General features: G+C 44.0%; 1 protein-coding gene across 3 annotated transcripts in view; it reads right to left on the bottom strand.

Annotated features, from left to right (window-relative positions):
- Positions 1 to 25,701, bottom strand: part of DMRT1 (doublesex and mab-3 related transcription factor 1) — a 67,871-nt gene that overhangs the window by 23,681 nt on the left and 18,489 nt on the right. For all 3 annotated transcript variants that reach the window (XM_032676347.1, XM_032676349.1, XM_032676348.1), the window contains exons 3-4: positions 18,366 to 18,649; positions 8,734 to 8,896 (exon numbers count right to left, since the gene is read on the bottom strand). In XM_032676347.1, the coding sequence (XP_032532238.1) occupies positions 8,734 to 8,896; positions 18,366 to 18,649 (447 nt within the window). The remainder of the gene's footprint in view (positions 1 to 8,733; positions 8,897 to 18,365; positions 18,650 to 25,701) is intronic.

Genomic DNA, 25,701 nt, shown 5'->3' with positions numbered 1-25,701 from the left:
AAAGGGAAGCCACATGCAGCACAGCCACTGGAGACTGTAAGTAGTAGCAATGAGAATGCACAAAACAAGACAAACAGTTGCGAAAAGATCAAGTGACCCACTTAACTACCTGCTCAAAATCTGCAGATGTACATGATTACCCCTTCCTTTCTTGTCTTATTTCAAAATTTAGCCCGTCCACTTTGGCTCTGCTCCAATGCTGAGCCTTGCATCCATTCCCACTAAACAGAGAGAGGGAAAAACAGCCCCCTTCTGCAGCCCAGCTGCAAAGGGGGGGAAAGAAGAAGAAGGCCTGGCTGCAAGGCCTGCCTCTCTCTCTCTCTCGCTTACCAGTTGTTTGTGAGTCGCGTCCCTCACAAACATACACTCACTCCAGTGCTGTCTCTAACTCTGGCCTAGGCAGAGCTGGGGGGTCGCAGTGCTCCCCTCTCCCCCCTGGAGGGGAGAAGGAGCCCAGCTGCCCCCTGGCCTTCAACACCCACACGCAGCAGACACCAAGAGAAAACACTGCCAACAGGTTCTGGTGCTGTGATATATGATTTTGAGCAGAAGCGAACAAGACAAGTGGTGGTTGCCCCTCCAGGGAGCACTGCCCTGGCACCCAATCACCTCTGAGCCCCTGACTCCCGCAGGAGCAGTCTCAAACCATGACACTCTGCTATGCATCTTCTCAGCTGTCTGCAAATAAAGAGCAGACAGAGGCAAGGCTTTTTGCTGTTCTTCAGGGTAATTTCTTAACTATATCAAATCAGACTGCTTAGCTGAAGTGCCCTCTATGTATCTTGAATGCTTGCAGAAAGCAGTTCAGGCTCAAGGACATGGTATCAAGATACTTTTTGCATACCTGGACTACTTGACCTCTCTAATCCTATAGCAAGGTGCCACCTGTGGCTCTGAAGTGTTACTCTTGTCTGGCATGGCATTTCAAGGGCCCATGTTCATGCAAAAATACTATACATAGGAAAACTCAAAAAAGGGGCACAACTTTGGTGCACAGAAATGTAGCTAGAAAGAAACATCTGATCTCTTGTGCATATTTCTGGGGCACATGGCATTCCTTCCATTCCAGCAATGCTTCTGCCAAAGTGAAACTTTTTGTCTTAAGCAGGGAGACTGCTTCCAGCATGCCCTTTCTTGTGAAACCACTGGAAGAAGCTCTTTACAGAGCTGCTCCAGTTTGGTGAGGTTTCTCCAATGGCTCAGTACCGTTGTCTATACAGCATCCGAGCACAGAGGCAAGAATGTCTCTTTAAATGCAAATCCAGGAAAAGTCTGTGTCACTTTCATTACCACAACTGTAAAACTAGGGATACCTGCTATCTGAATTCTAGAAAGGACTATGAAAAAGTGTTTTAGTGCTGGAAGCTATTACGCTGACCAAAAAAACCTATTACTAGAAAAGTTCTTCATAAAATGGTGTTTGCTTATTTACACAAAACTGTTGACGTTTCCCGTATCAAAATACCAGCTTTTCTTACTTGTGTTAGGGAGGAGTTTCAGACTCCAGCTTAATGTTCAAGCTGCAAATGCAGCACTGCTCTAGCACTTCATTACTTGCGTTTCCAACTACTGTGACACCTGAACAGGAAAATAAAAATTCAAATCCATCCACCAGCTAGAGCAAAATTTTAAATGCAAGACATCTCATTCACCATGGCCACAGACATGAGGAGTAATTATCGCAATATTTCACATAATGATGACATAGGCTTTACTCCATGCTATCTTTAAGACAAGATAACTACTCTAAAATCTAAAGTGTCTGCAGATACAATGATGTTCATCCTTTGCATCCTTCTGTTTGAATGTTAAATTCTTCTGCCACTCTCCCTAACCTGGAAAACACTTTCATACAGATAAGGAAATACTGAACTTTTACACAGTGGAAACAGGACCCAGAGCCAGGCACCCACTCCAAGCATGCACTTCCTTGCTCTCTCAAAGCAAGGCCTTGTGCAGGTTATTTCGCACATATAAGTGCCAGAGAGGATGACTGAAAATCAGTAGAAGGTGCTATCCAATTCTGGGCAGTGAGCCAATCCTAAAAAGCTCCATGAGCAAATGAACAAACGAACGAACAAAAGAAACCAAGCAACTGTCCCAGAGAAATCAATGGGCACTTAGCTTTTGGAGATGAAATACCCTGTTGTGAACCACTTTTAACAACAACTTCTCATACATATTTCCTCCCATTGCTCTTGCAGAAAAAAGGAGAGGGAAATATTTTGCACTACTGAGTACAAAATTCCCCTCCAACCTAGAAATTACTATTTAAAACTTATAACTAGGTGACCTAAGGATGTCCTCTGAAACATCCGTTTGCCATTTGTCACTGGTCTATCAACTTTTTCTCCCCATTTTTTCCAGTTTCTGCTGACAGAACAGCAGCTGTGCTTAGTTGGAAGCAAAACCATTTTACTTAGAAACACTTCAAACTGCAAGGTTGACTGATGGTGTTTTGCCATTCAGAAAATGTCAGCCCATTACTACATGCAAGACACTGTAACGTGCTGTGACTCCTGGTACAAGAGTCAGAAGTTTCCTGAGATCTTTGTATCATTGATAAAAACAAAGACAGTGTAAATGAGTGATCTGGTAATTCATCTCTCCTCCATTTCATTATAACTGGTCTAAGCAGGCAGTTAACTTAGCAGTAAAAAATTAATGAAATACTCTGACTGAAATACTAAGATATGAACTGGCAAAGCCAGTTTGCTTTGTTGCATTCAATCGCAGCTGAAGTGTGGGTAATAGGTTGTATGTGTTGTAAGACCATTCCCATGTTTCGAAAATGTGGTTGCAAAATCAGTTTTTTATTTTGACCTGCAGCTCCTCTGAGAGCAGTGTTATCCTCCTGCAAAATTTCTGGGTTAACGATACCTAAGTCTTCATGGAGATCTTAAAAAAAGTAGTTATAGGCTTGCAACAGGAGTTTAGGTGAAGTTTTACAGTCTACATTATATAGCAAGTTAGATTAGATGATGCTAAAATGTTCCCTACTGGATCTAAAATCCATCAACATGTATTTTTAGAAAGAAAGTAAGTCTCTGAGCATGGATACCACTTCAAACATACAAAAGCAACGAGTAAAATACTATTTATTTATTTAAAACATGCAACAGAGTTTTCCTCTAACCCTGCAGAAACACGTCACTAGGATTCATAACAAAAGAGACATTAGACAGAAAGCTCAGCCCAACAATCAACAGAGACACCTAAGAATGTATCTTTTGTATGAGACAGCACTTGCAGCATAGGCAATCAGTACTTTGGGAGAATGATCCACTCTCTTTAATACACAGGATCCACTGCTCACACAGCCTGCTGACTGATTCAGCACTCATACAGATAACTATTAATACACAGGCAAAAACCCTCTAACTCTCTGAGGACTGTGAAAAGCACCAGAAGAAAAATGTCATGGGAGCATAAATCAGACTGAGTATATACTCAGACTAACAGCCTGAGTATATTATTTTGTCCGTAGATGGAAAAAGTAAAAACAGCCATCTCCTCCAGGAACACGCATAAGGAAAAGGAAGACACTTCTAAGAATCCTGTTAAATGGTTATGATCATGCTCACGGGTTCAAGTTTCTTCCAAAAACACTGGTGCCTTTTTCACCCACCAGCTCCCTGCTATGGAAAAACACTTCTTCAGAGTCTGGAAAATGCTGTTTGATCTCAGTAAATTACATCTCACTGCTTGTCGGTTTCTGATTGATGGTGTAACTTAGGGAACAATATCTGTGTGTGGAATAGTGTCTGGAGAAGCAGTCAGGGACTATTGAAAATACAGTATTTATGCAGTTTAAAAATCAGTGGCACATTGCGTACAACTTTTTTTTAGAGTGATGAAAAATTACTGAAGTGCATTTGGGAACAAAGGGTGTAAGGTCTTTTGTCTATTTGTAAGAACACTCGACTGGTAAGACTTCTTAGTGAGTTAGTAGTGATGGATGAGAGAAAAAGTGTCAACTGCAGTTGAGCATAAAACCAGCTGCTTCTCCAACCAATGGGCAGAAAGGAAGACGTCACTGTTCAATGGTGGTTAGAGAAGAGGGAATAAAATAAAGTTGAACAAAAGAGAAGGAAAATGAACCAAGGATCACTGATTTCTCTAAGCCATTTAAAACTACTGGAGAAGGAGGAAAAACCTAAGGTTTCATCACACTATGTGTTGTTTCTTCATTTATCTGATATGTCAGATTTAGCTGGAAAACTTTCAGAAAACAGCCACTACGAAAGAACAGCAACCTTCTCAGCATAAGTAATTCTGGAGTTACTGAAGTCAAGGGCTCAGTGCTGACTTACTCAAGCCACAGGTTTGACTTCACACACACTTTACCTTCCAAAATCTCATTTGAATCCTTAAGGTCCTGTCATGACACAACCACCGTATTTTTCACAACACAAACAAAATAGACACCAAGACTTCAGCCCCAGAAAGACCATGACTGAAAACAATTACGGAACCTACACAAGATACATCCTTCCCCCAGAGAGAAAGAGCAGAAGACTAGTTTAAATGTAGAAAAGCAGCAGAGAAGCAAATGAAGATGGATGACGTTGCCAACGGTGTGACTGTGAAAAAACCCAAAAACTTGGCAGGTATGAAGTAAATGAAAAGAAATACTTCCTGCAGACCATACAAAATTAAACTGCCAAATCCACCAATTGCTACAGACAAATGAACTGTGAAAAGCTTATTGTCCTGGTTCCGGCCCAGATAAGCAGGAGTGGGTGTGGCCAAGACCCTAATGTTATTCGATACCCTCTGACATCATTGTTGGGGGACGCAGCAGAGGGACACACTCGCTTCCAAGGAGAAAGGATGTTCCTTTGTGATAGGGGGAAAGCGTGGCAGGCGTAGGGTCTGTCTGCCATTGTTTTTCATTGTCCCAGGCTTGGTGAGCATTTTGCATGTAAATCACTCTCTCTTTGAGAACTTTTGTTATTAGTATTGTTGCTGTTACTATTTTCTTATCTCATTGTTCACTGTTCTTATCTCAACCCATGATCTTTGCCTTTTGTGCCTCCAATTGGAGGGGTGCAGGAGGGGAAGCAGCAGCTGTAGTTTTGCCAGGAGTACTTAAGTGGAGAATACCAGAGCAGCCTTAACTGTCACCCAGCATGGGGCATGAAGGGCTGAGATAACAACAGATCTGCCCAGAGCGGGATGTTCTGTCTGTTCATGTGGGTGTGATAACGCTGTATATATTCTCCTATGTGCTTCTTGTAGGGATCTTTTTCAGAGCAGGGAGAGGAATCAGGATTGCTCTGTCTATGTACTGTGTGATATCAGTTTTGGTGTGGTAACACCAAGGGCAATGAGGGTTATTTGGGATTGTATTCAATGCCGCTCTCCTGCCCTGGCCTTGGGTGCTACTTCTGGCAACTCATTAACAATGGTAACCAACCAGCCTGTTGGAAGAAGAGGGGAGGATGATTTTTGCCAGCCTTTCACCCCTTTTCCTCCTTCAGTCCTGTTACAACAGCTTTTGAGAATTTGTAATTTCCTTTGGATGTAAAGGAAAACATGGGTTTGTTGCTTGGTCTGCCAGGTCTCCTCAGTGGAGTCTACACCATGTTTAGAGTCAAGAAAGAGATTTCTACAAAGGTAATTCAGAGATCTGCCTCAAGAGTCAATAAGTCACGAGTGGCATGGAATGTGGGAGAAAATAGGCCAGTTTGGGGGGAAATTCTCTGCTCCAATGGTCTGGAAGTTCACACTTGAACAACAACAGAACTCTTAAAGTGACAGAATATTTGCAAGGAAATGCTGGGGCAACTCCAGAGAGGAGCAATTTATTCCAGTTTGCTGGGCCCTAGCTACTATTTGTAGTCACTAGACAGCACCCACAGAGGGAGGAGGAGAAAAGCAGACCAACAGGTACCGTATATACTCAAACTGCTGCTGAGCCAGAGGAACAACTTATGCCAGTAGCAGTTGCTCCTATACAGAATACGAAGTCCAAAGTAAGAAGCAGGGCCCTTGTAACAGGAGGAAGAGGCAGGGCTAAAGATAATCACCAGCTCCCTATCTCTGGGTGAGCTGCAAGATATGCAAAAAGATTTCAGTTGCCAGTCAGGTGAGGCCCTGGTGACCTGGCTGCCCCAATGCTGGGATATTGCAGCCCACAATATGACACTAGATGGTAGTGAAGCCAAGAAACTGGGATCTCTGTCCTCGCATGTTGGCACTGACAAGGGGATTGGGAAGAGGACAAGAGTCTCTCAGCCTCTGGAGGTGACTCCTGTCAAGCAGGAGGGAAGGTATTCTCTCAAGAATGGTCTAATAGTGCACCCAAGCAGGTGGAAGACCATGAAGAAAGGTATCCAGTACCTGAGAGAATCAGCTGTGCTGGAGGTAATCTATATGGATTCAAATAATGAGCAGTCCCCTGTAAATCCAGATGAGGTCCACTGTCCAAAATCCACGTGGTGGAAGTTTGTACGGAGCGTGCCATCATCGTATGCCAACTCATTGACATCACCGGCAGTGACTCAATGAAAGAAGAACAAACAGTGCTCCAGTGACTATCCAGCTCTGGCCATATGGAGATCTTTTCTCCTCCCTACCAACCTGCACCTCGGCTGTGGAAAGACTGTCCAAGACTGTGGACAGATCTGAAAGATTTGTACAAACTAGAGAGGAAATATCCCATGCCCCACCAGTATGGACCAGAGTTTCTGCTATTGGGAGCAAGCACTCCCCCTGTTTGAGAGAGTGGGTACACACCACAAGGTAACCTGTGTTTTTATCTGCATGACCAAGGAGAGGACATGAGGAAGGGGGATGGAAAACCCACCTCTGTCCTAGAGATGGGTACATGAGTTGAGAGGAAGAACAACTACTGCAGGGAATTCTTCAAGGATAAATGCTGCTCCAGTTTCCAGTGGGCAAGTCCTCTAACAGAATAAAAGGGCTGATGTTATTTCTGATCCTCTTGAAGGGACTTCCCAGTCATATTTACAAGAAGTGAGCAACAAGTACTACGACCAGAACTAAAAGAGCTTTGCCTCCAGCCAGGTAGAGGAAAGTGACAGTTGGATCTATTGGACTGTGTGGAGCTGATGGCCTGGCACATCAGACCCACAAGAGTATAAGGCTGGACATCAGCACACAATGCACCCTGATGCCATCAAGATGCAGGGGCAGAATCCATTTCTGTTTCAGGGGTGACATGGGAATCTCCACAGCTGACTGTACTGGAGGCTGAAGTGAGCCTGACTAAGCTGGTTTACTCCAGTAGAGACATGTTAACACCTATGTATACACTCTGCCTGCTACTGGAGTAAGGGAACAAGGAAGTGAGAGAAGCACTGTCAAAACCACAGGGTAAATTCATCAGCACTTTCCTGGAAATTCCTGCAGATTATAACAATCCTTAGGAGAGCCTGAAACACAATATGGAAAGAAAGATTTATCTGTAGTAGTTTTAAATTAACTAATGCAGTGTGATTAAGTTTGAAAAAAAAATAGAAGTAAGTCTACAAATGGCTTTGTTATCTGGCTGAGATGCAGAAATAGTTCTCACATATGGTTCAGATAGAAAAGGACAGCAAAGGCTCAGTGGAAGATCTGTGCAAAAAATCACAGACAGTATTTCCGAGAAGAGAAGAAAGGTAATTCTGTGGCTGGGGTGAAGATAATTATTTGCTCCTGTGAGAAAGCAAGGTGGTAAACACCAGAGACAGCACCTCAAGTGAGTCTATGTACAACTTAAGAGACATACACAGGTGCAGATGTGCAACTAACTGGACTCCTGAACCACAAGACTTCTGAAGTATAAGCTTGCACTACTGTACACTAACAGCCTTACTTAGCCACCACAATACAGGCCTTCCAGAAACAGTCACTGTCTTTTAAATGCCTACTTTCTGATGCTTAGCTTCCTTCTCAGAACCAACTCACATTTCCTGGGTGCCTGCCCAAGGCAAGCCAGTTCCAGGCTTTGTGAGGCATTGGATTATTGTATTTATTATTGGCTCAGACCAGTTCAAGTGTATCTCTGTGAGGGAAGGGACACGTTGAATTTCATGAAGGTGAGGTGATTCCCTGTTCTACACCCCAGCCCCTCTGGGCCTTCTTGGGCAGCCTCAGAACAGCTGTCAGTCATTGGCACACCGGAGCACTCCCCCACACCACAGCCTAGAGCCCTTAACCCAGCCCCAGACTGGCTGGTAAACTGGATGTCCCACCTAGGGGGGGTGGCCACAGTGGGCCAGAGCAGACAGAACCAAACCATGTGGTCATGGCCCTGATGTCTTCTGGACTCCTGGTAGTTGGATCTACACTGGATCTGGGGTGCTAGCTATAATTCTCTCCTTTCTTTCTCTCTCTTTCTTTATTTCTTCTTCTCTTCATCTCCTTTATTGGTATTTGGGCAACTTACAGCTGGGTTGGATTTTGCTAAGTTATATGGGTTAGCATGTGCTAAGTCAATGCTTTGTGGAATGCTTCTTTTTGTTGAATGTTGCCCTTTAAAGGGTTGCCAAGTTCCCTTATTTTCTAAAGTTTGCCCGTAAAAGGGTGTCATTTGACTTCCTGAGAAACGTGTGCAGTGTCTTCTCCTGCGCGCTCTCTAAGGGCCTTAAAAGAACTGAAGACTCCTTCTAATAGATCCAGTGAGTACACTTTTGGAGCCTTGTACATTTTTAAGTAAAACCCCTACAATGAGGTTGTACCTCAAACCTGGGGTCTCACAGGCGACCCTGTGGGTGCACTTACCTCTTGCTTTTGACTCCGAGGAGGAGGGGATGTCCTCAGAGGTCAGGATTTGGGGAAGGCACATGGGAGCGCCAACCCCCTGTCCCAAGTAGGAAGTAGGTGGGTAGTAGGAACACATGCGGTACTGGGAGCTGACAGTGTGGTGTCTCTCCATGCCCTTCACCTGTTGAGAGAGAGAAATAAAACAGCAGCCTGTGAAAGCCAAGCCCCAGCAGCACAGGGGCACCCCACTGACCCACAAGCACGTGGTTTTGAAGGAGGTCACAGTGGGTGGATGGTAAGTAAAATCCTGACATGCTGGCCTTGGGTTTTTGCTTTGGTGCGTTCACAGTGTGCCCACACCGATCAGCTACAGGGGAGCTGGCATGGTATGGGATGTCCCCTGCCTACAGCACAGACAACAAGTGTTCCAGACCCCTTCAACTGCATGCACCTGGCCAGTGTCAGAGGTGAAGTGCCCATCCAGGTCCTACACCTCTCCAGAGACTAACCCATCTCAGCCTGGTGGTAACTGTTCTGCCAGAGACCGAAAGGGTGGCTAAGGAGGACAGTCCTACTGACTGTCTCACGCAGGACATGGTCCATGGCATCTGACCAGTGACACACGCAGACAAACATGCTATTTTTGTTACAACACTGGGAGATGGGAAAAATATTTTCCTGAGTTACCCAGAGAAAGCAATCTGTGGATAGACTACATGGGAAGACAGTAGTGGAGCCACAGATGGGCACCAGCCAGCAGGTCTGCCATGTCCACCAGACAACCCCTTCTCCCTCCTGCAGAGCGCAGCAAATTGGTAACACTCACAAATCAAAGTTTATCTTGCTCCAATGCCCTGAAATCATCCAAACTGATCGAGAACAGTAATGCTTTTTTGTGTTTTATGGAAAAACTACCAACTAGTATTATTTGTTGCAAAGCCCTACAATGCAACATGGCCTTGGTACTCCAAAAAATGCAGCCAAAGACTTCATAAGGCTAACATTTTCAACAGTAAAGGTCTCTGTAAGTATGCTGGGCAAGAAAGCTTCTTGGCGGAGACAAAATATCGCAGTTTTGTACCAGGTGTAACGGTATCAGTGTCAATAATAATGCAAGTCCAGCTATGCCATTACACAATGTCTTTGCAAGCAGACATGCTTGTCAAGCCTCTTCAGCCACCTCTCACCTCGGCTGGAGGAGCTCTGCCTGCTCACTATGGCTCTTTCGGGTCCTAGCCAGCTGCGCCTGGAGCCCTGCTCCTCAGCTCTTCCCAGGCTGCAAAGCTAAGACAGGGAGCAGCAGAGGCAGGGTGTGAGCCTGCTGTCCCAGACGGCTGCTCCATGCCAGCAGACCTCCAGGGGCTGGTCCTGGCAGTAGGAGCCACCAGCACCTCCCAGAATGGAGTTATCTCTTGTTTTCCAGGGATCCCCTTAATAATTCCATATTAATTCTCATATGCCTAGCTGGAAATGGCTCAAGTCACAAAAATGCTGCTAGTGCTCTATGAGGCAGAGGGCAACAGCCAGCTTTTCATGTGGAGGCAGGTTTGCAGTGAGTTTAAGTACTGAGAGACAGAGAGAGATAGAGAGAGAGAGAAGGAGGGAAAGAGAGAGAGACAGGGAGGGAAAGAGAGAGAAAGACAGAGAGAGAATGGTGGCTGCTCACAAGAAGCAAAGTGCACCTCTGCCTGTCTTCTGACAGCAGCACAGTTGTACATACTTACACATGTACTGAGGAATCAGCAGGACTTGCTTTTAGTTTGTGAAAGTTAAGAGTTCTTCTATTACAAATAAAAGCAATGCTTAAGATTTTTATTTTTCTACCTCTGCATGCAGAAAAAGTTCAACGTGCACTGAAGTTTCATCCATAATAAACAGTAAATTGCTCTTAAAAAATTTAACATGTCATGCTGAGGAAACCTAAACTTGAACCACTGATATCCCCTCTCCTCTTCCAACAAAAGGCAATCTTCAGAAACTTCAGAAACAGACACCCTCAACAAAACTCAGGCCGCCTTTGCTCTGAAATTATGAATTAGCAACACAAACTGCCCAAAAGCACAGTGCAAAGGGAATTTTGAACCTGCACATCTGCAAAGCTCAAAAGCTCTAGAAATACTGGAGAAAAAAAGCTAGCAAACTCCTCTCTGCCTGCTGTATTGCACATACTGTCTTCCTTCCCTTGGTGGGCAGGGCTGTGGGCAGCACCCACAGACCTTATGTCTCCACCTCTCCCTTGTTCAAGGGCATGTCTGCACACGTACAACTGAGAAAAGGTTGCCTGCAGCAGACAAAATTATTTCAGCTGTAACTAAATGGAAGGATCATTCCCTGACACCAAACCTATCATGCACGTTTCCCTTCCCTGTACAGTGGGTGCAGTGACTCGCCTCCTTTCAAAGCTCTTTTTAGAGTTTTTCTCCATTTCTGTAAGAAACAACTCACCTAAAGCGTCTAGATGCAATGAATTACTACTACTATTATTATTAGTGTGTGGTAGCTGGCTAGCAAGAGACATGTTTTATAATCTTATTACCCACACCAAGTCTATGAAGCACAGTTCGACCACAGGCTGGGCTCTGCGAAGAATATGCTGTTTATTAATCGCTGAAGAAAATCTAAAAGCTTTTGGCTTTGTTCTATTAAACTGTTTAGAATACACACCACAGTAAAACTGAACCATAAGGTTTCCTTTTTATAGTGCTTAGCAATCCTATTTTACAGTAACAATAAAAAACCAAGCATTTGTAAAAATTCTTGACCTTAGCGCTGCATTACAAAGGAGACCACTACCTCATGAGAAGGGACGTTTCCTCTGTATTAATTCCTGCAGCTCTGCATTAATTCCTGCAGCTCTGCAGCCCTATATGTTTTGGGGTGCAAAAAAGGAGACAAAAACAGCCCTGAGGAGGCCCCAGAATACTCAGATTATTTCAAATGAGGGCCAGTTCAGCCTTCCAAGCGCTGCAGTCAGGTATCAGGTTTGGAATCCTGCCCTGGGTCCTGTCCAGGGGGAATGCTGGGTTCATGCAGGGATCACAGGGGGAGAACGCCTGGCCTTCTGGTGTCTCCTTCTGCCTTCCCTGTCCCTTCCAGCCCCACAGCGAAGCCAAGTATGGGTTGGGACAGTCCCACAAATCACTCTCATTTGTATCACCACAGGTTATGTGCTGTAAGAACAAGGGATATTTTAGGTAGGCAATGCTGTGGAAGGGAAGGGCATGCAATGCTCTTTGCAGAGAGCAAGCTGAGCTCCTAAGTTGCCCCCCTTCCAGCCACACACTGCTTGTGCCCTGCCCCAGCTGCAGGACTCACCAAGTACCTCACTGACTTCAGTGGGAGACACACATCACTGGAGCAGCACATTTGGCCTGCTCAACATTTGCAGGTTCCTCTAAATTGTATTATATGGCACACACTCGGTAGCATTTTAAAAGATGTACTGCAAGCAACAGTGGGCTGCTTAAAATTCATAAACAAATAAATATGGTCCGATTAAAAGACCATGCATACAGTGGAAATTCTTTCCCTGTGCCTTGTAAAGTCAATATGAGGAACTGAGAGGCAGCTACAGTTTGCCCACAGACAGAAAAAGTTGGAAACAAGACTTGTTCATCACTGAGCAAAACAGTCAGTGCAGCCCTACAGCTATGTCCAACAGTGACAGAATACACAGCAAAACCCAGAGAAACCTAAGTAAAATGCTCTCGCATCAGACCAATCCTGCAAAAAAGCTTTCTCAACAGCTGGTAGAAAAGCATGTACAGCCTGGCTTCTCTTTCCAAGCTCCTGGCAGCATCTGCATAACCTCTACACATCATCTTCACGGAGAAACAGATGAGGAGAGGAGGTGGCCAGATGAGAGACAGAAAAGAGTCAAAGCAGGCTCAAGTGGTGACTCAGTTTTCCTGGGAGACTAGAAAATGGTCCTGCCCTTCCTAGATGATTCATTTAGGCAAAACATGGGTAATTCTTTTATTTGCAGAAGCTGCCAGACACAATCTCCTTGAGAGCAAGCCAGTGTTATTTTAGCAGCATCTCCACATTCTGCAGTTGATCCTGACTATTTCCAAGAAGGACAACAAGCAAGAGAAGGTCATGGATGCTATCCTGGGTAACAAGAGCTGCAAAAATTTCAAAGCAACAGAGGAGAACAAAGTGCAGTCCTTCAGCTCTGCCACTGGTATGCCACATGATCCTGGCCAAATCCCTTTACACAGGATTTCCATCCTTCTGTCTCACCCATGACTCACCAACAGCTGCCCTAAACAAAAACCAGTAATTATGGAAACACCAGAGAAACTCTGTTAGAAGTTTTAACACAGCCTCTTCCTTCTGCCTTGATCTTAAAGCCAACTTTAGGGTGCATAAAATTGCATTTATGTGTTGTTTCTTGCAAACAGGATTCACGGGTCAGATTTTGGCATGGGCAAGATGGCATCCGCTAGGCAATGGAATGGAAATCCAGACATCAGGAAGCTCCACTCTGTCACCTGTGGGCTGTATCACCGTGGCAAGTTATTTAACACTTCCCTGCCTCAGTCTGTGCAGCTGTAAACCAGGGTTGCTGCTACTCTCCCACCTTGCAATGCTGCTGCCCATGTGCTAGCCCCTCACAACTACTATTTCACTCATGCTGCCCAAGGTGGCTTTGTTTCATTCCTAAAACCAGCTAAGCATATTGTCCAGCACAAGGGAAAAATGAGTCTATGATACCCCGCCTGGATTTACTTTGATTCTAGCATAGAAAATACAAAAGACATCTATATCTGTCCCTCTTTGATAGACAAACTTAATTAACCTTTGCTATTCTGTTCTAACCTATTCTTTTAGACAAAGGCAGTGACCCATAAACAATATGTTACCATCAGAATCTCAACTGCAGTGACACCTAGAGATATAGCTCTATCAGCGGTATCGGAAAATAAACCACTTAGATTAGCTCCTCCAAGAAATACGGATTGCATTCATGTCACACATGAGCTGTCAGAAACATTAGGATACTTTTAGCATAAATCTGTAGTGTGAAGGGTATGTTATGAATACAGTATATAATACACTGCTTACACATAAAATTTGGATTGTCTTGGGTGACTTGCACAATGTGTATATATTTACACACACACGCACACATTTTACACTGACTTTTGGAGAGTTAGACTGCACATTTCTGTACAGAAGGACAGGCTTTTTGAAGAAAAACTAGGCTACAAATTAACAGCAGGTTATAGAAGTTGAAAAGATCCATCCTTTTCTATTAGCTAGCAGCTATTTTTCAAACTGCTGGCTGTCCTATCACAGCAACACTTTTCTGGATTTACTAAAGGACAGTTCGTTAAGTTTGGTACTTCTAAGAAATCCTTATCAAACAGTTTCCTACCTCAGCAATGCTAAATATTTCACTTCCAAATTTTAAATGTAATTCCCACATCAGAACATGAGTTAAAATTTCTCAGTCTGACTCTCACCAATATTTATTTTAGGTTTTAGCACTAAACCAGTATAAAGAAAGAACAAAAAAGTTGAGGTTCTGGAAGGGAGAATACTGGTTTGCCAAGCTGCATTAAAAATAAAAAAAAAAAGGTGGGGGGGAAGAAATTACATGAAATTCTGAAATTTGGCCAAAATTTTCACACCAGCCTTAATCTTTTTCTGAAGTAGGATCCCTGGAGTTATCAGAGTAACAAAGAAACAGTGTGGGACCAATTCTGCATCTTGCTGATTTTTAATGGCCTATTTGTAAGAACCAGACATTTTAACACATTTTGGGGATGATGCTGACTTACAATGAGTCCAGATGATCCTTATGCTGTGGGTCACACACCAGCAGTTTCACTGCCAGTTTAGGAAATCAAATCTGATTAGATTTGGGCGTGTCCATCCAAGTTTTACTTTTGTTGTGGTAGAAAAGACTGCAGTCACCTCATCATTTCCAACTGCTGTCCCTAAGCAGTTATACAGTGAAACCAGTTTCAGAAGCACCAACTTTCAAGTACCCCAGTACACTCTGACTTGCAGTACTAATGTCAGAGAACTCATTTTACTGTTAATTGCATTTAATCAACACAAATTCCTGTTGTAATGAACAACTGTGAGACTTTCAAGGGAGAGTCCAGATGCTCACGCAGAACTGAAGTCAAAGGATATGTACAGTAACCATCAGATCTGCTACGTTTCCTCACCAACCTAAGCTTGTCTTTTCCTCAGGTGCAACACCAGACATATCTGATTATCTGCCTTAGAGCTGGCAAAAGCAGCAGAATATAAATGATGGAAAAGGTCTCAACCAAAACAATAATCTTCATTATTCTTATCAAATCATGATGGATACAGCTTCTGGTATCCGTGTACATAAATGAACAAAACCTACACAGAAATATATAAAATATTTGCACCCCTATGAATCCAGTCAAGCATACAAGCCTCTACAAAGAACAAAGACTAATGAAATCTGACATTAATCTACATTAAAGATTCAGTGATTCAGTTTATTTGCCAAGGCTCAATGATGCATTAATCCTCATCTCATCTCATCCCACACACACTCACACGTTTCCTCCCTGGCTATTCTCCCTTGCTCCCTAAATTCTGAAACAGCAGACAGCTGGGCTGCTCAAGGCTTTATCTGCATCCAGAAGTTATCTTACTTTAAGTATGCTACTCTCCCTAGGTGGTTACAGTTATTCCAGGATGAGTAAGTCTTCACCAAGTGACTTTGGAAAACCCAAGTGTCTTGTCTACACAGCTTAAACTAGGATATCTGCCAGTGAGCACATCAGTGGCTTCTAACCAACAAAGAAACCTTCTTGTGAGCTCACACCTTAGCAAGCTGCCCTGCAGCAGGCACTGCCCAGCTATGATTTTTGGTCAAGAAATAAAAATCAAAAACTTTGATTTTTATCAAAAAGTTATAAAATACCAGTCAGGTAAGAAGACTCACTCTTACTGGAGACTGCTTGAGAAAGCCTGTGCATGTAAAAAATAATCCCAGTCAGTACAGGCAGTCCAGCAAAAATCCCTGTGTAGGTAACAGCTATGCATAGGTTGGCCAACAAAAGCTCCTGAAGGTGTAAGCAAGGTCTGATTCCTTTTTAAGGATCATGCTTTGACTGAAACTCTCCTGTAAATCCTTACTGTGCATGACAGAAAAAATAATTCCTTATTCATCCTTCTCCATTTCTCCATTTCTGTGATCTTCTCTTGCTTGTAACCTTCACGTGCAAAATCGATGTTGAACCACGTGCAGCAGCTGAGTGCTTGTTCCCCTTACAACAAACCATCTTCAGAGCCACACAGTGTTTTACAACCCTGGCATCACTGCATCCACTGCTATCAAACATTTTTTAGCCTAGCTCTCACTAAAACTTTTTATGATTGTTTGTGCAATGTTATGCTGTCATAAGAGTATGCAAACCATAAGATTCATAACTATTCCAGCAATAACAATCCTACTTGCAGACCATTGTCTGAGAAACAGCTTGTAACGTATGTAACAATGACCTTGAACTGCACTCTGCCCCACTGCACAGGAGAGGTGGGTCCTGGTTTTAGGCCGTTTAAAAGCTGGGGAGACATCACTTCCGCAGGCAGAAATCACCACCTTTAGTCTCTGCACAGACATCTCACTAAAACAGCACTGAGGGATCCCAAAAGGCTTGGTCTGGAGAAATTAAAATCTCAGGTGAGGTAGATTAAATTTACATGGAGGTGAATGGAATCAAGGCATACATCCCACAAGGAGGTAATGGACATCGAGAGCTTTGAGCCTGCTGGTGGAAAGAAAACAGTCCTTTTTGACAACAACTATCTCTTTTTTCTTTACTTACTTCTTCAGTATCTCACTAATTTGAGGGACACTTAAGCAGAAATCAGTTAGAGATTCTGCAGGGCCCCAAGAGAAAAATTAATGGCAACCATTCTATTGTTTTTATTTCTTTAAGAGGTGTCAAAGGTCCCACAAGAAACAGGCAAATCACAAGTGAGACACGGACTCTCTAAACCAAGACTTCTTACACAAATGACAAAAACATGAGGACATCACGTCTTCATTTCAAGGTTTAACATGATTTAGCATACCCTCATGTAGCTCTTCCTCTAACACCGTGCACTAGATGAAGTGTGGGACTAGCAGCAAGAACATTATTTTCATAAGGCAAATGTTGCTGCCCTTCATTGGTGTTGTGATGGTGTCTCCAAGTATCAGCAAGCTAGGTACTGCAGAAGCTTGAGAAGTAAACTTCTATCTGAAATACTCTGTGATATACCAGGTTAACCCAATCAACCACAATGAAAAACTGAAAAAAGCAGTAGCATCTCACCTCATTACCATGCACAAAATCCTATAGCTTGCTCTCCCCCCGGTCTGGTGAACAAATTCATCAGCTAGAGAGGATGCCATGAACTGAAAAGGTGTACCTACATGTATTTGAAGGAGACTGTGGTGAAGCCTATCGATGCCCTGAGAAAAGAAAGCTCTCCTGATGTGGGCTCACCCAGCAGAAGGGAGAGAGACAGCTCTTTATCCCATACAGCTGTCCTCGTGGCAAAAAAAAGGGACGTGGAATAGTACTAAATGTTATTGTAATCGTAATCACCCTGGTGTTAGTTTCAGCTCCTTGGTATCAGCCCTTTCAGAGTTGGTCCTTGTGCCAGAATTGCTAGAGAAACTCTCTGACAGCAAAAGGGATGACCCATTTGTTCCTTTACAAAAGGAGGTTTTGGTGGACATTTCTTCTTTCATTGTTGAGTGGTTTCACAACACAGCCTTTGCAGAAGCAGCCTGCCCTCTCTCGATGCTCTATAGAAGAGGTCTGCCCTCTCCTGTCCTTAAATAAGGGACAAGGCATATCCAGACTAAGAGGGTACAGCCTCACCAATTTAATCTCAGTCAGAAAAGCACCACTGCAGTCCAAACCCAAACAGTCTCAGAGTCATTGATATGGCTCCGCTTACTTTGCCAAGAATCCTCCACACTGACAAATTGCCCCTTTTTCCAGTTTCTGACCAGTACTGAATTGGAGGCTACAATTATCAAGTCCTAGAGTGAGAGGGCCTGGTTAGCTTTAAGAAGTTTAATGAAGTACACAGAGCTCTGAACCTCTCAGGCACTGCCCGTAACTTGAGCTACTCAAGTAAAAATCACAAGCTCTAGAGCTGTCACTGCCAGAACACATAATCAGTAATGTCTTGCCACATTCAACTGACAGCCATCAACCTGCTGCACCAACAGCACGGTCTCCTGCTTCGCCTCGGATGTGAAAGATGGAAAAGAACATGTTTCTGAAGAGCGAAGTCTCCTAGAAATGACACCTGAAGCTCCCAGGATGTTATGTTGGACAATTCAGTTGGACTCTCTTCCTGTAAAACAGTCCATAATCTACTATGACATAACTCCAAAGATTAAAATGAGTGCCCTTTGTGCTTGTGGCAATCTACCATTGTCACTGCCCACCTATGTCATTGCTTCTGTTGTGCTGTGTCGTAACTACCCATTTAGGCTAATTTTCCTAAAATTAGTCCTAATCCCACCCTAGAATCTAGTTCTGGTTCTGCACTGACATGAAACCAGCAAAGCAGAGGTCAGAGTCATGCCCAAGAAACAGCTTACTGTCCCCCTCACTCTTCCATGTAACATCTCTATAACATCATACCTGCCACTGTTTTCCTGACTGGCTTGGCATGTATGTTGCTGGGAGGCTTCGAAGGCTGTTTTTCATGGCTGGCCCTACAATCGTACCCCCCGTCTCACTTGAGGAAGGCTCATTGGCCACTGCCATTTGGTACTGGGAGTAGTTGTACAGGTTGTTATAGCAAGGATACAGGGATGGCTGGTAAAAACTGCTGTAGTAGGTGGAGTCCACAACCAACTCAGACGTGCTCTCCAAGTGCCCTCTGCTGGGGATGGAAGGGATGTCCTGAATGAGCATCCGCCCCTCTGGAAAAGAAAAAAAAACAAGCATTATGAAAACGAGAGGCTCCATGAAGACGATTACCTTTCACCTTCTGATGAGCTACTGCTTCTCCTAAAGGCTGGACAGAGAGCAGTAAACAGAAAGAGGAGGGAGCTGAAAGCAAAACATGACTGGATGTTTGGTGGAAACTCAAGTGGACTGACAACCACTCAAATCCCAAGACACACACCACAGAGTGCAAAACAGCAGACAAAACCAACTGCAAGTTAAGACAAAGCTCTGCATCCTCAATCAGCACCAGTTGATGGGATAATGATTTACATCACCTAACTTTACAGCCTCCTATTATTTTTAACATGTAACAGAATGCCAAGTCCCTTTTAACTCCCTGGAAATAGAAAGCCCTTAGCAACAGAATTACCCCTCTCCAGTTAGTGCCCTGAAGCTGAGAGGACACTTTCTGAACATGCCTCAAGGAAGGGCCAACAGCCACAAAGCCAAGAGAAGCTGCAGTAGAGAAAACACTGCATGATCAACCAAGTTATTTCAGAAACCCATATGCTACCTCGGAGCAGTGAGGCCCTCAATCCTTGCCCGGCCTCCATACTCAAATTTAGCTCCTATTTACCTACAAACAAAATTGCATACCATTAGCAAAAGAGAAGGAGGAGAAGGGTACTGCTTGTGACTTGCTGCACACTCTACTGTGCCTCCAGACGAGGGTCCAGCTGGCTGCTCTCTCCACAGGCATGGTTTGCCTCTCCTGTCATTCCCTAAGATGGGAGTGCTTCTCAGGGGATGTTCTAAGCCATGATTTCCTCACTCCACTGTCAACCAGTGCCTTGCAATATTAGCAAGCATAAAAAAGGAAGGTGCCTGTTGGTACTGTTTTGCAGCCAAGCTCTTTCGGACATGTTACATCAGCTACGTGGCTGAGCCCGACAGCAAAAAACTGCCACAACCTTAGAAAGAGTAACCATGTGGTGAATATACATTTACATATTAAACAAGGGAAAAAATTAAACACATAAATCCCACCATGCCTGCAGCTCCGATTCTTGTTTATATCCCTGCAGCCCTGCCCTGCACCAGTCCTCTATAAGGTCCTCTGCTGTTGTCTAACTGTATTGTGGATGAGGAAAGGATGTGGCTTAAAGCATAGCGATGAGCTCTCAAGGGCTATCAGTATGGAGACAAGCAGCATGGACAACAGGCACGTTGAAATGAAATAACAGCCCTAGGAGACAATTCAGGAAGGCCTACTTTGTTTTACATCTTTCTCTTGGTGTATCTGCATTTTGGTCACTTACCTGTAAAATGAATATGGTGGCACTTACCAGCCTCTCAGTCATGGTAACAACTTTTACTGCACGGTTTATTAGCTGCATACTAGATCCAATGATCAGTTTTACCAGTTATTGCCATTTACAATGCAACTCTGTTTTGCTTCTTCAGCTATAATGAAAGCTTTGTGCGATTATGGATCATCTCCTTCCAGGTCACTAAATTATACAGTGCCCCCATTCAGTTCTTGCTGACATTTTATTGACATGAATGAACTATACATATTTATTAGCAAAGAGAGTGTTTTATGCCTCCTGCATCTGATTTTTCTGCTTCTCAGAACCAGGCCAGCTGGCCTTGTTTATTTAAAGTACTTCTCAAATTTGTACACAGAACAAGAGCTGTCTGCAATGTCACAAAAGACCCTTCACGCCTTTTACACTTTCATATTTTTATGAGTTTTTTATTGCTACCATTCTGCTTCTGGGCAGGGCTCTTCAAGTCCTTTTGTCCATGTCTTTGATAAAACCAGAACTTAGACCACTGGCACTGAAAAGTCAACAGTTCTGATAAATCACAGCACAAGCCTGACTCCCTTCCTCAAACTTAGCTCTCGAATAAAGCCATATTGCATTTGTTCTGTGTTTCACACTGTAGAGCGGAAGCCAAAAGCAAAATCCTCCAACACATTCCCTGCTGGGATACAGATTTCACATGTAACAGAGACACGCAAGGTAGCTGTCTGCAGAACTCCTGACAGGGCTATGCTATGCTGCACAAATATGCAATTTTGTCTAAAACCTCTGCAGTGCCTTTCCATTTGCAGTGCATCATTAGAAGTGCTAATACTTTCCATTAACAATACTAGGACCAGGAAGATGTGGCCTCTTTACACCCACATGATCTGGATGATTGGATCAAGGTTACTCTCAGTAAGTTCACGGACAACACTAAGTCAGGTGGGAGTGTTGATCTGCGCTCTGCAGAGGGATCTGGACAGGCTGGATCAATGGGCCAAGGCCAGTGGTGTGAGGTTCAACAAGGCCAAATAGCAGGTCCTGCACTTGGATCACAACAACCCCAGGCAGTGCTACAGGTAGGGGGCAGAGTGGCTGGAAAGCTGCCTGGTGGAAAAGGACCTGGGGGTGCTGGTTAAACAGTGGCTGAACACGATCCAGCACTGTGCCCAGATGACCAAGGAGGCCAATGCCTGTATCAGGAATAGTGTGGCCAGCAGGACCAGGGAAGTGACTGTGCCCCCATACTCAGCACTGGGGAGGCTGTACCTTGAGTACTGTATCGAGTTCTGGGCCACTCGCTCCAAGAAAAGCACTGAGGTGCTGAAGCATGTCCAGAAAAGGACAATGGAGCTGGTGAAGGCTCTAGAAAGTAAGTCCTGTGAGGGGCAGCTGAGGGAGCTGGAGTTGTTTAGCCTGGACAAAAGGGGGCTCATGGATGACCTTATCACTCTCTGCAACTACCTGAAAGGAAGTTGTAGCAAGGTGGGGGTCAGCCTCTTCTCCCAGGCAACTAGTGACAGGACAAAAGGAAATGGCCTCAAGGTGTTCCAGGGGAGGTTCACGTTCGACATCAAGAAGAACTTCTTTACGGAAAGGGTTGTTAAGCATTGGAATAGGCTGTCCACGGAGGCAGTGGAGTCACCACCCTTGGTGTGGCACTCAGTGCTATGGTTGAGTTGACAATGTGGTGATTGGTCAAGGGTTGGACTTGATGATCTTAGAGGTCTTTTCCAACCTAAATGTTTCTGTGATTCTGATTCTGTGATACATAGGAAAGGTGAGCCACCCTAGGTGTCAGCAGTTAAAAGGAAGAAGGGGAGGAAGTAGTCAGTTTTGCTGCAACTTTTGGAAGGGTCTCAGGCACTACACTTCCTAACCTGGGACAAGATGGGCTAGGCTAGACTGGAGATCTGTCCGTAACTATCCACCAAATCATACAAGCATTCCTGATGCCCCTTTGATGTTCTAGTTGCTGATAGTTCCTTGCTGAAGAGCAGCAGTGGCAGTTTTCTGCTGCATTAAGGATTCAAAATAAAATGCTTTTTGCGCCTCCTTTTCTCTCTCTCCCTTCTATCTGTGGTTTAGGGCTACCATCATTTGGCAGTAGAGGTGCAGAAGGGTTGACCCATTTTTCCCTTATGTAGCTGCACAACAGCCACCAGTGGGTCAGTGCTCAGGGCTGTTACAAACCCACCAGAAGGATCTTCTACTTTCCTTCTGCTGTTCCTCCACTCTCCAGTAATCTTTACACTACAATCAGCTGCTTTCTACAGAGTCAGTCTATAGAGCTAGCTCATTCAGCCACCCATGCAGTCATACACATAAATCCACAAGCATCAGCAGTATGGGGCATTTTTCTCTTATAAACACAGAATGGAATCCGTGGTCCTTGTAACATCTCTGAGTTGCAGGGCCACGCCATAGGGATGTGCCCCAGGAGTTTAGTAATAAAAATAGGAGCCATGGGAAAGTTCAAATGAAGGGACAGAGACATCTAACTTCATAACGAACTGGGGCTCCTGTGACAGCTTGGGAAAGACAGCCATTTCCCTAAATCCCAAGACACATCATGTTTCTGAAGATGGAAGGACTGGTAACATCTGACAAAGGGCAGGAGAAAACCGCGAAGTATTTCAGCTTACACTTTCCTCCCAAATTTAGGAGGTTAGATTTTCTTTGATGTCATGCTTTGGGACCAGTATCTGCTTTTTCTTCTCCAGTAGCATCTGGAGCAGATTAGGTGCTTCACCTGGGAGAAAGGTGACACTTCATGAAAGACATGACTTTGTGCCATCCTCACCTGAGCAGAAGTCAGGTCAGCCAAGGTCAAACCACCTCAAGGGTTACCCTAAACTCTTTACAGACTTTAAGCATCCAGACAAAGAGAAGGATGCCTCTGGAGAGCCAAGGTCTTGCAGGTCTTAACTCTGGAATGCAACAGCTCAAGGGCAGGCCTGCATTCCAGCTCTATGCTCTTACCTCACCCAGCCTGGCAGATTCTCCTCCTCCTCCTAGTCATCTCCCACTACTAATGTATAGATCATACATATACAATACATATAGAACATATACAACTGTATAGACATTAAGGGGAAAGAATTTTGCTATTAATGGGAAAAGCCCTTGACTTTTTTTGAGTAATGAAAGTTCAGAAGAAAAGCAGTTCAGACCAGCCAGTACCTACATGTGGTACCTTCAAAGCAGTGCTTAGTGCCAAAGGGACCAGAACTAAAGGCCAGAGAATCCTGCTAAACTGTCCTAGGGAAAAAACAAAGCACTAAGAAATGTACCTAGAGAAGATTTCAGGTTTATGGTATGCCATGGGGATTTTTTTCCCTGTCCATGCCAGTTCTTCTCCAGCACACTGCTTCTGGGCTGCAGCATCTTCAGGCACAACCACTGTTGTGGACAGATCTATAGGAACCAATGGCTGTAACTAAACTTTAACTAGCTGGAGTTTCTCTGGTTGGTCCTTGGCCTGTACCTGTTATGCTAGACTCCCACCTACGGGCTGAACCTTCCTACAGCTTCAATTCCAGCAGCTCAATGAGCAAAGTGTCCTCCTGTGGCTGTGTTTTCTGCCAGCCAGATGAGAATACCAAGGTTAAGAAAGCAGCTTTTAGCTGGTTGGGTTTTTTTTCTTCCAAATGTAATTCAACACAGCTGAATTGTTCTGCTGCTAAGTAGAGGGTCCTCCTCCCTGCCATACAGCTTGCTGCACTACACCACCTACACATGAGGGGCAGCCCTGAGGTTCATTGCTCCAAAGGGAGCAACTTTTGGGAGGAATTAAGGTCTCAGGAATACAACCCCGGCTGCACTGTCAGGCTCTCATTCTGCCCCTCCACCTGCCCTTTAAAACATGAGGGCTGCTACAGGTACTGGGCTCATGCCTTGGCTGCCTTCACCCTCTACATGGAAAAACTGGGAAGGATCCTGTGTCTTTCCTCTGCTACTACACACAAATTTGAGTATTGTGCAAGTTGCAAATAGGCAAAAATATGGAACTGAGCCTGTACAAGAAGGTACAGAAATTAGAATAAAAAAAAAGTCGTTAAAACTATTGCTCAGTTTTTGGAACATCAAATCTACAGTGTAGGGTCATCAGAGGCTCTCCATCTGTAAGCAACACTCCTGCAGTGAGACAACAGTACCCCTTCAGGCAGTTGTGTCCTTGAATCTCTAAGCTCTTCTCTATGTCTTTACTAATTCCTGTAAGAGAACCGATGCTACTTTTTTTGCACTATGTACACAGTGTGAAATATGGCCCACTCTTTCATAGAAGATCAATATAATGAACAATAAATACTGCTATTGATCTTGCAGTGTTGTAGATGACTCTCCAGCTCTATGGCATATTAATAGTAGTTAACCAGTAATTCATTTCAGGGTGGCTGGTATTTTCTTTTAAAGAAGGTGAGTACTAGGGGTCAGTTACACATACAGGTCTTTTACATTCAGTAACCTCTGATGGGCTTCTGCCTTCACTTAGCAGAGCATGGTGAAAAACAGTGGTCCAGTCCTCAGCTAATGTAAACCAGTCTCAGACCATTTACTTCAATAAAGCTATGGCGATTTACACGAATTGCAGATATGCATGGCAAAGTCAATGCAGAAGCCAGTATATAGATCATCTGGGAGGAGAAAGGAGAAATTCCAGGGAATTCACAAGAATTTCTATCATCACCTCTTTCTCACAGATGCAATTGTGTTTTAAAAGATGCTTAGTGAGAAATACCAACATTGAAGTCTGAAGACTGAGCACAGAGCACTTCCTATTCCTACTGGTACTGTTAAGAGACAGTTTTACATCTTATTATACACCAAACCCAGTAATTCGAGTATGTCTGGATAAGTCTCCAATACTGAGGTCAAATGACACAGGGTCCCTATGACTAAACTTTCTCAGCATGATAAAACAAGGTGGTAGCACCAAAGTGCCAACTGGGAATGGTTACTGTACCACACAGGAATCTAGGGAAGATTATTAGTCAGCTCAGGACAGAAGCACACCAGGAACTGTTTTATGAATCAGGATAGTACAGTCACATCTCAATGCCTGGGAGCAGGCACTGGCATGGTTCAATTCAGTCATGTGGCCGTTACACCTGATTAATCTTCATCTGCTTGTGCATTTCAGAAAAGGGATTTGTATATGCTTTGTGGCAATGAAGATAATTTCACTACCCCCCCATGTATTAAACCTATGGATAACAGTTTTTATTTCCTCTATGCCTATAGAGATTCCTCGTGTACATAGACCTGCTGTTGAAAATGCAGAACTGTGACTACTCAAGTAACACATTTACTGATGGAGCAAGTAGGCACATCCATTGCCCAGTGAGGAGAGTTCAGCTACTGGTAAGTTTACATTTCCTGTAGTTTTCAGTTCAGAGTGGCTGTTTTCATCAGTACAGCTCTGATATTTTCCTGCAAGCTATGCCACTAAAACACCAAAAACTAATTATTCAGTCAGGAAACACTTGTCTTCATACCTCAAAAAAATCCTGGATCCATACCTGACAATTTCTCCTTGCTCATAAAGCGCTGATGCACTCCTGTTATCTGGTTTAGTAGTATTAAGTCTTGCAACGCATTAGTTTAGTTCAATTCATAGCTGGCTTTGAGGTTGGACAGTAGCCTTGAACAAGGCCAGCATGAAATCACTCCCTAACATCATAATCAGAAACTCTGGTACAATATGTTTCTCCCACCAGACAATCATGACAGAGCTATTTCAGATGTCAAAAAAAGCTGGCACCATTACTTAC

The sequence above is a fragment of the Chiroxiphia lanceolata genome, chromosome Z (genome assembly GCF_009829145.1).
Source record: "Chiroxiphia lanceolata isolate bChiLan1 chromosome Z, bChiLan1.pri, whole genome shotgun sequence".
NCBI classification, from domain to species: Eukaryota; Metazoa; Chordata; class Aves; order Passeriformes; family Pipridae; genus Chiroxiphia; species Chiroxiphia lanceolata.
The sequence above is the reverse complement of the archived record's forward strand: the minus strand, read 5'-3'. Positions and strand labels throughout refer to the sequence as shown.